This window comes from Penicillium subrubescens, assembly GCF_028828155.1.
Source record: "Penicillium subrubescens strain IBT 31985 chromosome Unknown utg000006l_segment0_segment0, whole genome shotgun sequence".
NCBI classification, from domain to species: Eukaryota; Fungi; Ascomycota; class Eurotiomycetes; order Eurotiales; family Aspergillaceae; genus Penicillium; species Penicillium subrubescens.
The window spans coordinates 2,542,286-2,554,592 of NW_026643156.1; the positions used below are offsets into that span (position 1 = coordinate 2,542,286).

Here is a 12,307-nt window from a genome sequence, read left to right on the forward strand (position 1 = left end):
GTCTCCGTTCTCCGCGTGATCTCCGGCTGGTCTTATCGGATTCGGGACGCTCGGACCAACTTTTCCACGGTTGACGTCGTCAGGGGAAGGTAGAGTAGTAGACACTAAACGACAGAGTATCATGCTCGGATAAGCAGCTCCGACCATCACAAATCCCAGCTGCAATGGATCCAGACGCAAGTATCCCCGGCGACCCAGCCCCCTCCGTCTTCAACTACATCCTCTCCTTCCTCCTCGTCGGCGTCGCATGGGGCTTCACAACCCCCTTCATCCGCCGCGCGGCCGCCGATTTCAACGCGCGCCAGGAGAAGCAATCCGGCACCACTGCTCCTTCCGACCGCGGGCGGTCGCAAACACCATCTAACGAATCCGTGCTGAACAGCGGTGAGGAGGAGCAGGAATTACTCCCCCAGTATGAGCAGGATGCAGATGGTGATGATGGTGTGAGGAGGAGGAGTGGGAGTCGCCAGCGTCAGCAGGCTGCGAATACAGCTGGTGAAGAGCAGGAGGGGGATTTGGATAATACACCTGCGCCGGCGTGGATGCAATCTTCATCTCAGCGGGGGCAGCAGCAGTCTTGGTTACGAGGGAAGATTGTCTCGATTTTTTGGACTGTTGTCAATCTTCTTCGGACGCCAGCGTATTCAATTCCGTTGGTGATTAATTTGACGGGGAGTATTTGGTTCTTTTTGCTTGTTGGAAAGCATGGTATGTTGCTACTCAGCGCTGCTGCATCATTGGGATGTCTGATGCTAATGTTTTGCTGGTTAGAACTCTCCCTCACTGTGCCGCTAGCCAACTCGAGTGCCTTTTTGTTCACGGTACTTGGAGAATGGTATGTCGAGCGCAAGGTCATTGCCAAGGAGACTTGGCTGGGCTTGATCCTTGTCCTTGGTGGAATTGCATTGTGTGTGCACTCGAAGAACCAGACGGTTTGATTGAGCGTCCAGGGCTCTTGGACATAATAGACTTGGAAACTTCAAATTCCTACTACTTCATCCACATTTTCGAGTTCATTCCTCTAGACCAACACCATTCAATCCGCCCATAGTAGACAAATAACCTTAGAAATGAGATAACAAGAAAACATCCCATCATAGACAACTCATATCTACAGATACAAACATTGATCCGGACCCATCCCGGTACTTCATGCATCTATAAGACCCCGAGGCAAGTCAAAAAGCAGAAAAAGACAAAACAACATACCAGAACAAAGCAGATACATAACCATCAGGCCCAAAGAATAAAAACAGCCTGACGGTAATAAGGATTTCATCACACACATATTACACGTTCATTCTCCATGTTCATTTCCATTTCCATCTCCATTTCCCATTCTTCATTTTCCGTACCAGAACGGACCCGCCGTGGTATCAAGGCAACGCAACGCTCCAAGTCAACTCAAGGTGGGGGAATATATTGCAAACGACAAGATAAGCAAGGCCGAACGAAGCACAATCGTCAAACTTGAGAAAATGCCGAAAATCAAACGCCGCGGAACTGGAATCAGTTAGTAAAGGGACTCCAAGATTATAACCAAGAAAGTAGGCAATAACTCACCATCCGAACCACCAAAAACCACATTGCACCCAAAAACTTGAACATCGAAAGTCCGGCCACGGACCACAGAACAACCTCCATGTAGATCAGCGACCGCTCGGTCTGAGTAGCGTCCTGGTTTGTGCTGCTGGTGGTCGATGTATTGTCGAAAGTCTCCAAACCAGCGGCACTCAGGACGACAGCGCCGAGGGCGAAGTTGCAGAACACCCACGCCAACACGACAGCACTTCGGAATCCCTTGTAATAATCGGCTTGGCGTTCCTCTTCCGAGATATTCGAAACTTCCTTTGGAGCCTTGGTCGCGAATTTTGCCAGCTCGGCCTCGTATTGGGCGTTCAAATCACCATCATCCTGGGGAATGTTGACGTCGACCTTGCCACCAGGCTTCAAGGTTGCGGAAGGCAGCTTCTCGGCCTTGTCGTCACCCTTAGTACCCCATGTAATATCGTGAGTATTACAGAAGGCGTAGATGTTGAGAACGTTGATGTAGGTCGGGGTGAGGAGGATGTATTGGATAAACTGGAAATGTATGTTAGCATGGTCGAGTCACGAAAAGGGGATGCGAACGGGGAAAGCATACCGAGGTGAACATATGCCATGGGTCCATGAAGATGAATGAGGCAACAAACCACATGACATAAGTCGAACCTAGTGACACGATAATGGAGAAGAATGTCTTGTTGGTAAACAACTCGCTCACCGAGAAGCTGTTCGAGGCCACCTCCGTTTGGATAGACTTCACTGTGACGAACACAGCCGCAAAGGACAGGTACAGCATGATGAAAATCCAAAAGTACACCATGGTCATGTAGAACTTGTTCGAACCACCAGGGCGATTACCCAGAGCGAGCACGAAGCAAGTGACCAGCGTAGCGAGATAGAGCCATTCGAAGACGATACCGAGAATCTTACCAGCAGTACCCAAGAGTTCATCACTGCCCAGGTACGAAGTAAGAATGTGGAAGACCAGGAAGAAGTTACCAATTCCGAACCAAGCAAAAATCATCGCAATCGTTTGATAGATGAACTCAATCATCAACATGAACTTGCGAAGGAAGCTGTGGTCACTGCGGAAAATCTGGTAGAAGTGGGTGATGGCATAGACAGCAGCGAAGAAACTACCGTTCAACCAACGACGACGCTGCAGAATAAACTCGGCCATGCGGTCGGGCACATCAGTCTCGCCGGTAGACGACTTGACGTATTGCAGAAGCCAGCGACACTTGCGTTTGGACACAATCTCGAAACAGAGAATACGATCCTCAGCCAGATACATGTTGGCAGTGAAAATACCAGCATTGGCACCGTGCATCTTCTCTCCCAGGAAGTACCGCTCAAGTGGACCCTGTCCGTTCTTGTCGTTCTGCAGGGCAACATATCTGTATGCAGAGAAAGCACCAGGCAACACAGAAATGAAACCAAAGGCCGATTCCAAAGGCTTGTCAAGGATGTTGCTTAGCTTGTACTCGAAGTTCTGTCCCGCAACCAGCGGATTAAGCAGCTTCTTTCCGTGTGACAACATGACCTTGATCTCACCGCAAGCACCACCACACATGGGCTCCACGTCAAAGGCCTTCCACAGGAGGTAGATCGAGTCTCTGCCGGGCTTGGTACCGGCATCGAGCAGCACGCAAATGTTAGGGTCCAACACCCGGCCAAAGGCCTGGAAGAACCAACGATGCGAATTGATCTTCTTCTGGTTCTTTTCCTTCAGACAGAAGATCATCTGCACGGGAGGACCCGAACGTGGCTTAAGGTGAACCTGAGTACCCTTAACCTCGAGACCGACCTGTGTAGTATATTCGTAGATATGCGCCGTGACATCCTTTCCGTTGACCTGCTGCTTGGCGATTCCATCCTGATACACACCCAGACCGGCCAATACGGCACGTGTTCGAGGATTGATCTTTGCACGACCGTCGCTGATCACGCAAACCACAATCTTCTTCCACGCATCCTTGCCCCAGGTCTTGCTGCTTGTTCGCGAGCACATGTGATCGATGTTCTTGAACACACCGGACATGGTTCGCGCGAACAAGAAGTCGTCCTCGTTGTACATGGTCACCACGATGAAAAGCTCAGTGTGACGCGGCTTTGCGAAAAGCTTCTGGCGCAGAGTGAAGCGCTCCTCGAAAAAGTCCGCGGGGTCGCAAGTTGCAGCCGAGTAACGCATGTGGGTGAATTCGTCACGACCAGGGGGTTCCGCATGAGGCACCTGGCTGAGCAGTTTCGGGGCAATCGGGCAATCGAGAACGAGATTGCCGTTGAACAACTGAACTTCCTTGACTGTCTTCCACCGCTTGATTGGAGCCGGACTGGGGGTGGGCCGCGGCTCATCCTGGTACTGTGCATCATACGGGTCCGGCCCGAAGGGATTGTCGGCTTGTAGCATGGGCGCATTATCGTCAAAAGGAGTGTGGCCGCCCTCGGGGTACTGGCCTAGGTCATAATCATCATGGGGCGTGAGCGCCGGCTCATAGGGTTGTGTATAGTATGCGTCGTGGTGGGCTTCTGGGTCGACTGTGTAATCTTGGTGATAGCCATAGGGCTGTGCACCAGTGCGTCCTTCGTAAGCTTCGTGGTGTCCGTAGGAGTTGTGAACGTTCTCGACAGAGTACTAAAGAGTTGAGCAGGTTCGTCAGAGCATTGTTCGATGCTTGCGCACACGGAGACAGCGCAACTCACTGTGGGTTGCTCTGCAAGGCGATCGCTCGATGGCATAGGGAGGTGGCTCTGCTGTCCATAAGGATTGTCATGGAGCTGGTAGCTTTCTAGTGGTCGCCCGGGGGATGGTGTGCGATTGTTGAAGCTGTTGACATGGTGAGGGTCCATGGGTGAGCGGTGCTCGTCCCCAAAGGGATCTGGAGTCCGCATGTTAGTCTCCTTCTATTCCCACGATGCTCCTGGGCGCAGAATCAATCGCAAGGCTGTCGTCGTTCAACTTGCGCGGTAAAGCATGTACTACCAATGGCCAGCACCACAGTACACGTTCGATCTTTGGTGCAATGCGCAAACACGTAGCCGTCGAGAAATTGAAAAGAAAAGGAGTGGAAGACTAACCAACACGGTTGTAGGCCATGGCGCCAAATACCTAAGCCTCGGTTTTGAGTTTAGAGAGAGATCCCGCCTCTAAGGCTACGAGCAGGGGGGTTTCGTCAGCTAGAGATTGCGCCAGGAGTCCCAAGTGGAATGGCCAGTGTCGAGTGGTGAAGGGATCCTTAGCCCGAGCGACGGACCCAAACTCTCGGCGGCGTTTCAGAATAGATGATTAGCCCCAAGCGAAATTGATGAGAGGACTGGTAGATCTGGAGAGGATGTGCGATCCTTGTTGCGCTACAGGGCCAGAGGTACGGAGGAGTCTCGAGTAGTGGAAGAAGACAAGGTGAAATGCCGAGACGAAGAGATCCTGATGTTTGGTGTTTACGACGCTTTCCAGGCCGATCAAAACGATGACGGTGGAGTGGGAGGCAGACGAATAGGCTTTCATGCACCGACCCGCACTGCCCTGTGGATAATCGCAGCGCCCGAGGCGGTTTGTATACGAAGAAGTTGGAAGCCAAAAGCGATTCAAGAACCCAAGCGAAAAGCAGAAGCAATCGATAGGGCTGTCGATAGTCGTTAGACAGGCTGCATGACCGAGCACTGTTAAATTCCGAAACGCTGAAACACACGATCCACGGGTTGCAGGAGATGCTGCGAGTACATAGCGGGCCTTGACCCCCTCCGAGCTCATCACAGGATGAACTCCACTTGGGCCATCACTGGGCCAACGGGAAGCACGGACGCCACACTCCCGCCACGGTTCATCAACTGCGCCCCTGGCTGTGGCGGGGTCGATCCATACAACCAGGCAAAACCAGGCAAAACCAGGCTAGGCAATGCAAATTTCTTCTTCTTGTTACTTTTTTTAGTTGGAGACCACAGTGCTTGGCTCCAGTAACGATGGTGCCTCGACTGACATGCAGTAGTACTCTGCTGTGGTTTTTTGGAGGTTGGCAGTTGGACAACAAAGAACTTCACTGCCTGTTATTTGACAGCACGTCACTGTCTCACATGGCTATGAATAGATTCCACTACCCCGGTTTCTGCAAAGTATCGAACGAAAGCAACCTATTCTACTACCTGTCCCATGAATCATTTTGTTAAGGACAACCTATCGGAAGCGCCTTGGGTGTACGGAATGAGCATCATGGATCGAGTATCAAAATCTCATTATATATTTACGTAGATCTATTCATCTACTGCTGGAAGAGATAAGGTTGAATAATACCCTAGCACCTAGAATTGGAATACCCCCGTTCTATATCCAAAGAATTCAATTCCAAACAGTAACCAAGGTGATAAGCACATACAGTAGTTCTATCTTCAATGATCAAATGATCCTGAATCATGAATTGCCCGACCCTGCCAGGGTGTGGATCTCAACTCAGGGCAGTGAACGATAAGGGCACAGTCTATCGAGTTTATCGATAACAGCCCCTCTAACCTCATCGCCTCTGATCAACTCCGAGTCTTGCAGCTCCGCCTATACCAGTCACTCTCTTGCCGCAAATCCTCAAATTACCCTCCAATCATGTCCTCAAATTCCACTCAACAACGCCCCGTCAGCGTGCTATTTGTCTGCCTGGGCAACATCTGTACGTAACCTCCGCTGCTGCGGCCGCCAAGGTAGTCCCAGTCTCGTCTTTCCTGCTTGCTGACGCGCATCTTCTCGCAGGTCGGTCAACCATGGCTGAGGGTGTCTTCCGGAACGTCGCTGATGCCCATCCTATTATCGGCGAGATCGACTCCGCCGGCACAGGCGCTTATCACAGCGGCGAAGGCCCCGACAGTCGGACCATGTCCACCCTGCGCCGCCACGGGATTACCAACTACCAACACGCTGCCCGCAAGGTCACCAAGGATGATTTCTTGAAGTTTGACTACCTGCTCGCTATGGACAAGTACAATTTGCGTGATCTGCTGGATGTGCGCGAGTCGGTTATTACGTCGTTGCGCCGCAAGGCTGACCCCAAGTCTGCTGCGAAGAATACTCGTGCTGCGTCTGAGGCGGCCATTGGTGCGCAGGGTGTGGACGCTCAAATCGCTGAGGTGCGGCTCTTTGGTGACTTTGGAAGAGGTGGAAAGCTGCACGATCGTGTTGGTTGTGGTGAGGTCGTTGAAGATCCTTACTACGGCGGCGCAAACGGGTTTGAGGAGGTTTACAAACAGGTAGTCAGATTCTCCCAGGGCTTTATCGACTATCTCGAGAGGAAGGAGTAGACTATGGACAGCGTGACATATTAACCGGCTCATGAATGGGCGTGTGGACATATTAGACTTAGAACAAAAGGTGGGAGCTTTCTTTGCGAGAATACCCTGCTGTGGCATTTGATGAACTTTATGACAGCTCTTGGCCAAATGGGATCTGGATTACATTGCGTTCGGGGATCAGGGGGGCATATTTTTGGGATGGAAGCAAATGCATATTGAAGATATTTTACATGATATGGTACATATCCATTATATAGATTGGGGGTCGAGAAGACTCGCCGACTGAGCATTCGTCCCTCCCTAGATCTTTTCGCTGATCTTGATGGCAGTTCTGCAGCCCAGACGAATAGCATCCACCAGTGGATCATATGGTTTGGCCTCCTTCGAGTCGTTGGCCACGGCGTGATCCAGGTGCTCCAATTCCTCGTCGCGAATCCTCCGGAAGATGGCCACCATCTCCTTGAGCTCCTCATCAAGTTCCTCCCCTCGTCGGTCAGCTTCTGCCTCCCATGACAGAATCTCCCTCACTTGGTCATTGTAATGTGTTCCAATCTCGGTTTCCACTGCCTCGGTGCATGCCATTGCGGCCTCTCGACCCAGAGCCGCGGTCGACCATCCCAAGAATGTGGCTGCAACCTCCCAGATCGGATACATCGCAGTGGGACGGATCTCATGCTTGGCCACGAGATTGTTGAAGACCTTCAGGTGGCCTGCTTCCTGGTCGTACATGTGCTTCATCAACGGCCGGAGGTGTGGGTGAGATCGGACGACTTGTGGGGTTTGCGCTTTGTAGATCAGGGTCGCGGCTAGTTCACCGGCTTGGTTGACGCGCAGCGCGCTGTCCAGGTACTCGCGTTGTTTCTTGCTGAGGACATACCGAGGCTTCGAGGTCCCGGTAGACCCGCTAGTAGAAGCTGGTCGGCGTTGGAACTGGACGGTGGTCGGGGCTAGGAAATCGAGGTAAATCGGGGATGATAGTCTGGCTGGACGTCGTAATTGTGCCAGAGTATATCTTCGTAGTGTAGGTAGAGCCTCCATTGTGTATAGCTGCACTCTTTCGCTCGTAGCTGTTGGAATTCAAGTCTCACGCCACCGGGCAAGAGGGTCTTGGCGCCAGCCGCGCGCTTGCGGTCTTGGCGCCCGGACGTCATGAACCGACGGCTAAGGCCAACTTGCGACGAACTTCTGCGCTTTTCAGCCCATCCCTTCGCCTCCTTTGTTTGTCACCGTCTGTACAGTTTGCCTCTTGGTGTCGTGGATTCTGCCTTGATTGACAGATAGGCGTCGACTAGGTGACTTGACTCCACGACTGAGGGGTCCTGAGGATTTGCGACTCCTTGTCAGGAGGAATTTCGCTTGGAGCCTCCGGTGGCATCAAGATTGGTTCTATTCAGAAGACCTATTCTTAGGGCTTTGGGTGCCTATTATATACTTTTGGGTCTTTGAATTTGGTACAAAGGCACGCTAAGCGGTCACAATGGCGGACGATTTGGATGCAGAGCTTCTGGCTCTGGCCGGTGACTCTGAGGAGGAAGAGCATTCACCTCCCCCTCGGAAAGATGATTCCCCTTCTCCCTCACCTTCCCCTCGCTCACCAGATCATGATCAATCACCTGAGACGATGGGGCGCAAAGGAACTGCGAAGCCTTCCCGCCGAGGGAAGAGGCCTGTCAGAGACGAAGAGGATGGTGAAGTGTAAGCTGCCTATTCTTCTCCCCCTCACCGACGGAAGAGCTCTCACTGATGCTGCCTCACTTACCAGGTCCGAAGCCGAGTCACACGACTCCCTCCAGTCTGCACCCATGTCTGAGTCCGACTCTGAAGCTGGAGACGCCTCCGACGACGAAGACCGGCCCATCTTTCCCTACGACAAGCTTTACTACTCTGCAAAGGAGAAGCAAGAAATCATGGCCATGCCCGAAATTCAACGTGAGGAGCTGCTTTCAGAACGTGCCCAGCAAGTCGATCGCCACAACCAAGATCTGGCTCTGCGCCGCCTTCTAGCCTCTCGTGAGCGCGAAGAAGCGCGTGCTGCCGCCAAACAGGCCAAGCGCAAGGCGGGTTCCGCCGGCCTCGATGATACCCAGCGCAAGAGTTCTCGGCAGAAGACCACCCTGGGCGGCCGCAAAGTGGGAGAAACCTCGGGCGCCATCGAGGCGTACAAGCGCCAGCGTGAGCAGAAGGGCAAGCGTGATGAACTCCGTCGCCGTGATCCCACGCAGTCACGCCGCCGCTCTCGCTCTCGAGGCTCTGATCTCTCCGATGAAGATGGCGAGCTTGAGAGTGATCTCGAGCTGGAAGATCGTCGTTCGCCTTCGATTCCCAAGGACGATCCCCCCGCCGAGCTCCGTGACATTCAGCGTGCTCGTGTTGGCCGCAGCAACTTTGCCCAGGTCTGCTTCTACCCCGGATTCGAGGAAGCCATTACTGGCTGCTATGCTCGTGTTAACATCGGCCCTAATCACGACACTGGCCTGAACGAGTACCGCCTTTGCTTGATCCAGGGCTTCAACACGGGAAAGCCTTACGCTATGGAGGCCAAGAATGGTCGTCCGTTCATCACCGACCAGTATGCCAAGCTTGCCCACGGCAAGGCTGTGCGAGACTTCCCATTCATTGCTTGCTCCGACTCTCCGTTCTCTGATGTATGTAATAACTAAATCCGCGGATGAGAGTTTCAGAAACTGACTATTTATACAGGCTGAGTACAACCGCTACCGCAAGACCCTGGCAGTTGAGGACTGCAAGATGGCTACGCAGAGCAACCTGGCCTCCAAGGTTGCAGATATTAACCGTCTCATCAACCACGTGTTCACCCCCGAGGAGATGAGCCGGAAGTTGCGCAGACAGGGTGTGCTCGATGAAGACACCAACATTCTCCGACGTGCCGATCTCGAGCGCGATATCAAGCTTGCCCGAGCCAACGGCAACGAAGAGAAAGCCGATGCCCTTCAAAAGGAACTGGACGAGATCGTGAACCCCAAGCTTTCCTGGGGCACATCCCTCATCAAGCAACAGACAGGCTCTGATAAGAAGCTCTCCGAAGCCGAGCGTGTCCACCAGATCAACCTTCGCAACCAGAAACTCAACTACGAGAACGTGCGCCGGGCTCAGCTTGAGGAGCGCAAGGCGGCTCGTAAGAGCGCCGCTGCTGTCGCTCGCGGAGAGGCTGCCCCAGATCCTTTCATGCGTGTCCGCACCGTTGCCAAGACGCATCACGATCTCTCGGACAAGCCCAAGGATGGTGCTACGGACGATACCCCCACCGAGACCCCCAAGGAGTCGCCTAAGGTCGGTACTGATGGTGTCGCGCGAGCGGCTGCCGCCTCAGGTGTCACACCTAAGAAGCCCAAGAGCGGTTTCATGATCAGCTACCGCAACACGGATGATGAGAACATCGCTGCTCTGGATCTTGATATCGATATCGAGATCTAGATGAGCTGTTCACTTTGCTGCATTTCGTCCAACGCGACGATATGCTTTTCGATTGGAAACTTTGGACTCGAGGTACCACCAATCATGTACACATAAGAGGATCTAACTAGCAGCGGTTGCGGATGGTAAGCCGTGGCCTTTGATTTTCCTTGCACTTCTGTTTTTTCTATTGCGGGGTGGCGCAGGACTTTTGCGGCATATTCCCAAAAAATATTCACGGGACAAACAATCTGTATTATGAGCACAATGGAAATGGAGCATAAAGAGCAAAGATTTGCAGTATGATCGATCCATAGTAGTTGACCTTGAGTCTTGTAACTCTATTCCAGTGGGACCTCAATGTAGAGATGTGGTATCCCAGCTTCGTCTGCTCCAAGTCTGCTTTGGACGGTATTTCTAAACTCGATCAAAATGGTTCTACAAAGACATCGGGGATAGAAAAGAATCAGAACGTAGGAATACCAAGCAAACCCACGGAAAACATCTTGTCGAACATCATCCGGAACTTGCAAGTTTACGAAACGCTCGCTCCTGTACCTAGCCTACCTCGCAAAGGCAGAGTTTGTCATCCGGCTACATCAACCACGCGTTAGGAGACTACCTCCACAATTTTTGCACCGCATTTATTGATGATATTCTAATCTATACCTAAGGCGACCTAGAGAATCACCAAACAAGTGATGATGGTGCTGAAGAGGCTGAAGGACGCGGGACTACAGGTGGCTCTCCACAAGTGCGAATTCCACGGGAGAGAAACTAAAGTCCCTTGGATTCATTGTGAGCACCGAAGGCATCTGCGTCGACCCAACCGAGTTCGAGGTGATAGAGGCTTGGGAACCACCAAACACCGCAAGAGGAGTGCAATCCTTCTTAGGAATGTGCAACTTCTACCGAAAATTCATCAAGAACGATGGCCGCATCGCGAAACTCCTACACCAAGTGACCCGTAAGGAGGTGCGTTTCCAGTGGGATCGAGCGTGTGACAAGACATTATGAGATCTGAAACGACGATTGATGACCTCCCCGCTGCTCGCTCGCTACGATCCATTCGCAGAGACCCAATTGCAGACCGATGCTTCAGACGGGTGTCTTGGAGTCGTGTTCTCCCAAAGGGGACAGGACGGACTGTGGTACCCAATACTCATCCAGCTACTCTGCCATCTGGCTCATGAAAGGACCCAAGTTCCAATAAAACCCGCATCCTTCATTGCACATTCGGAACCAGAACCAATTCCAACGAATACCTGCCTGTGCCACGAAGAATTTCAAGTTCGCTCTCGCACAACCATGATCCTCGTGTGAAAGGGACTCTCAGTGCTATCCATATACGCCAAAGCTACTACGATTCCACGTATATAGCTGCGAACAAAGCTGTACTACATGTACGAGCTGTATCATGTCGCGATATTCCACGACCAGGTGTTCACCGACCTCTGCAAGCTGCTCGAACCTTCGGGGGCCTTGATACAACTGGACTATAAGCCATACCGGAATCCACGATCATAACAAATTTCCTGCCCTCTCTATAACCAACATGGCTGATTTCCATGGCTTTTACCGATATGAGCGTCTACGCAATCCTCGAAATCGAGGTGACGAGGAGTAACAGTCGCCTTCTTCTCGAGAAAGTGGACGCCGGAATATCCACTGGATTCCCCTAACCTTTGGCAAAAAAGGCGTCGTGGCTTGTTGGGAGACACACGAAAAGAGGCAACCTTGCCATTGTTGGCGTATTCTGCCGGGAGTGAAATAGAACCATAACGTTACTTCCTTCGCACTTCGTGCTTTTACCACATTTATGTATCCACAGTCATTACCGTTCATCCAATAAAATGGCATTTCTTCATCGAGTTGCATCCTGAGCATCACGGCCCTATTTTAGTGGTCATCACAAGTGTTCCGATAGCGTTCCTTCCAAGCTCGGCTGGCTCCCTCCACTGAGAGCGAGGACTTTGCGAGCGTGAAGCTTATTTTAGCTACACAGATGTTCATTATTGGGATTTGCGAAGTCAAAGAAGTAGACGGCCAGACCTTTCAAGTAGATAGTCAATACTGA

At 52.0% G+C, this 12,307-nt stretch overlaps 5 protein-coding genes across 5 annotated transcripts; 3 read left to right on the top strand and 2 right to left on the bottom strand.

The window, feature by feature from the left end:
* Nucleotides 1-164: 164 nt before the first annotated feature.
* Nucleotides 165-938, top strand: N7473_009425 (uncharacterized protein; the record flags this gene model as incomplete). Its single annotated transcript, XM_057155364.1, has 2 exons — nt 165-708; nt 772-938. The coding sequence occupies 2 exons, from the start codon at nt 165-167 to the stop codon at nt 936-938; spliced, it is 711 nt and encodes a 236-aa protein (XP_057006494.1).
* Nucleotides 939-1,488: 550 nt separating this feature from the next.
* chsA (chitin synthase I) lies at nt 1,489-4,642 on the bottom strand (the record flags this gene model as incomplete). Its single annotated transcript, XM_057155365.1, has 5 exons — nt 1,489-1,503; nt 1,564-2,082; nt 2,144-4,180; nt 4,249-4,424; nt 4,624-4,642. 5 exons carry the CDS (start codon nt 4,640-4,642, stop codon nt 1,489-1,491), a joined length of 2,766 nt encoding a protein of 921 aa, XP_057006495.1.
* A 1,494-nt stretch (nt 4,643-6,136) lies between these two features.
* Nucleotides 6,137-6,825, top strand: ltpA (tyrosine protein phosphatase LTP1; the record flags this gene model as incomplete). Its single annotated transcript, XM_057155366.1, has 2 exons — nt 6,137-6,200; nt 6,281-6,825. 2 exons carry the CDS (start codon nt 6,137-6,139, stop codon nt 6,823-6,825), a joined length of 609 nt encoding a protein of 202 aa, XP_057006496.1.
* A 291-nt stretch (nt 6,826-7,116) lies between these two features.
* N7473_009428 (demethoxyubiquinone hydroxylase family protein) lies at nt 7,117-7,854 on the bottom strand (the record flags this gene model as incomplete). The annotated part of the gene is made up of 1 exon (XM_057155367.1): nt 7,117-7,854. One exon carries the CDS (start codon nt 7,852-7,854, stop codon nt 7,117-7,119), a length of 738 nt encoding a protein of 245 aa, XP_057006497.1.
* A 439-nt stretch (nt 7,855-8,293) lies between these two features.
* On the top strand, nt 8,294-10,251 carry N7473_009429 (RNA polymerase-associated protein; the record flags this gene model as incomplete). Its single annotated transcript, XM_057155368.1, has 3 exons — nt 8,294-8,511; nt 8,579-9,461; nt 9,517-10,251. The coding sequence occupies 3 exons, from the start codon at nt 8,294-8,296 to the stop codon at nt 10,249-10,251; spliced, it is 1,836 nt and encodes a 611-aa protein (XP_057006498.1).
* Nucleotides 10,252-12,307: the final 2,056 nt, after the last annotated feature.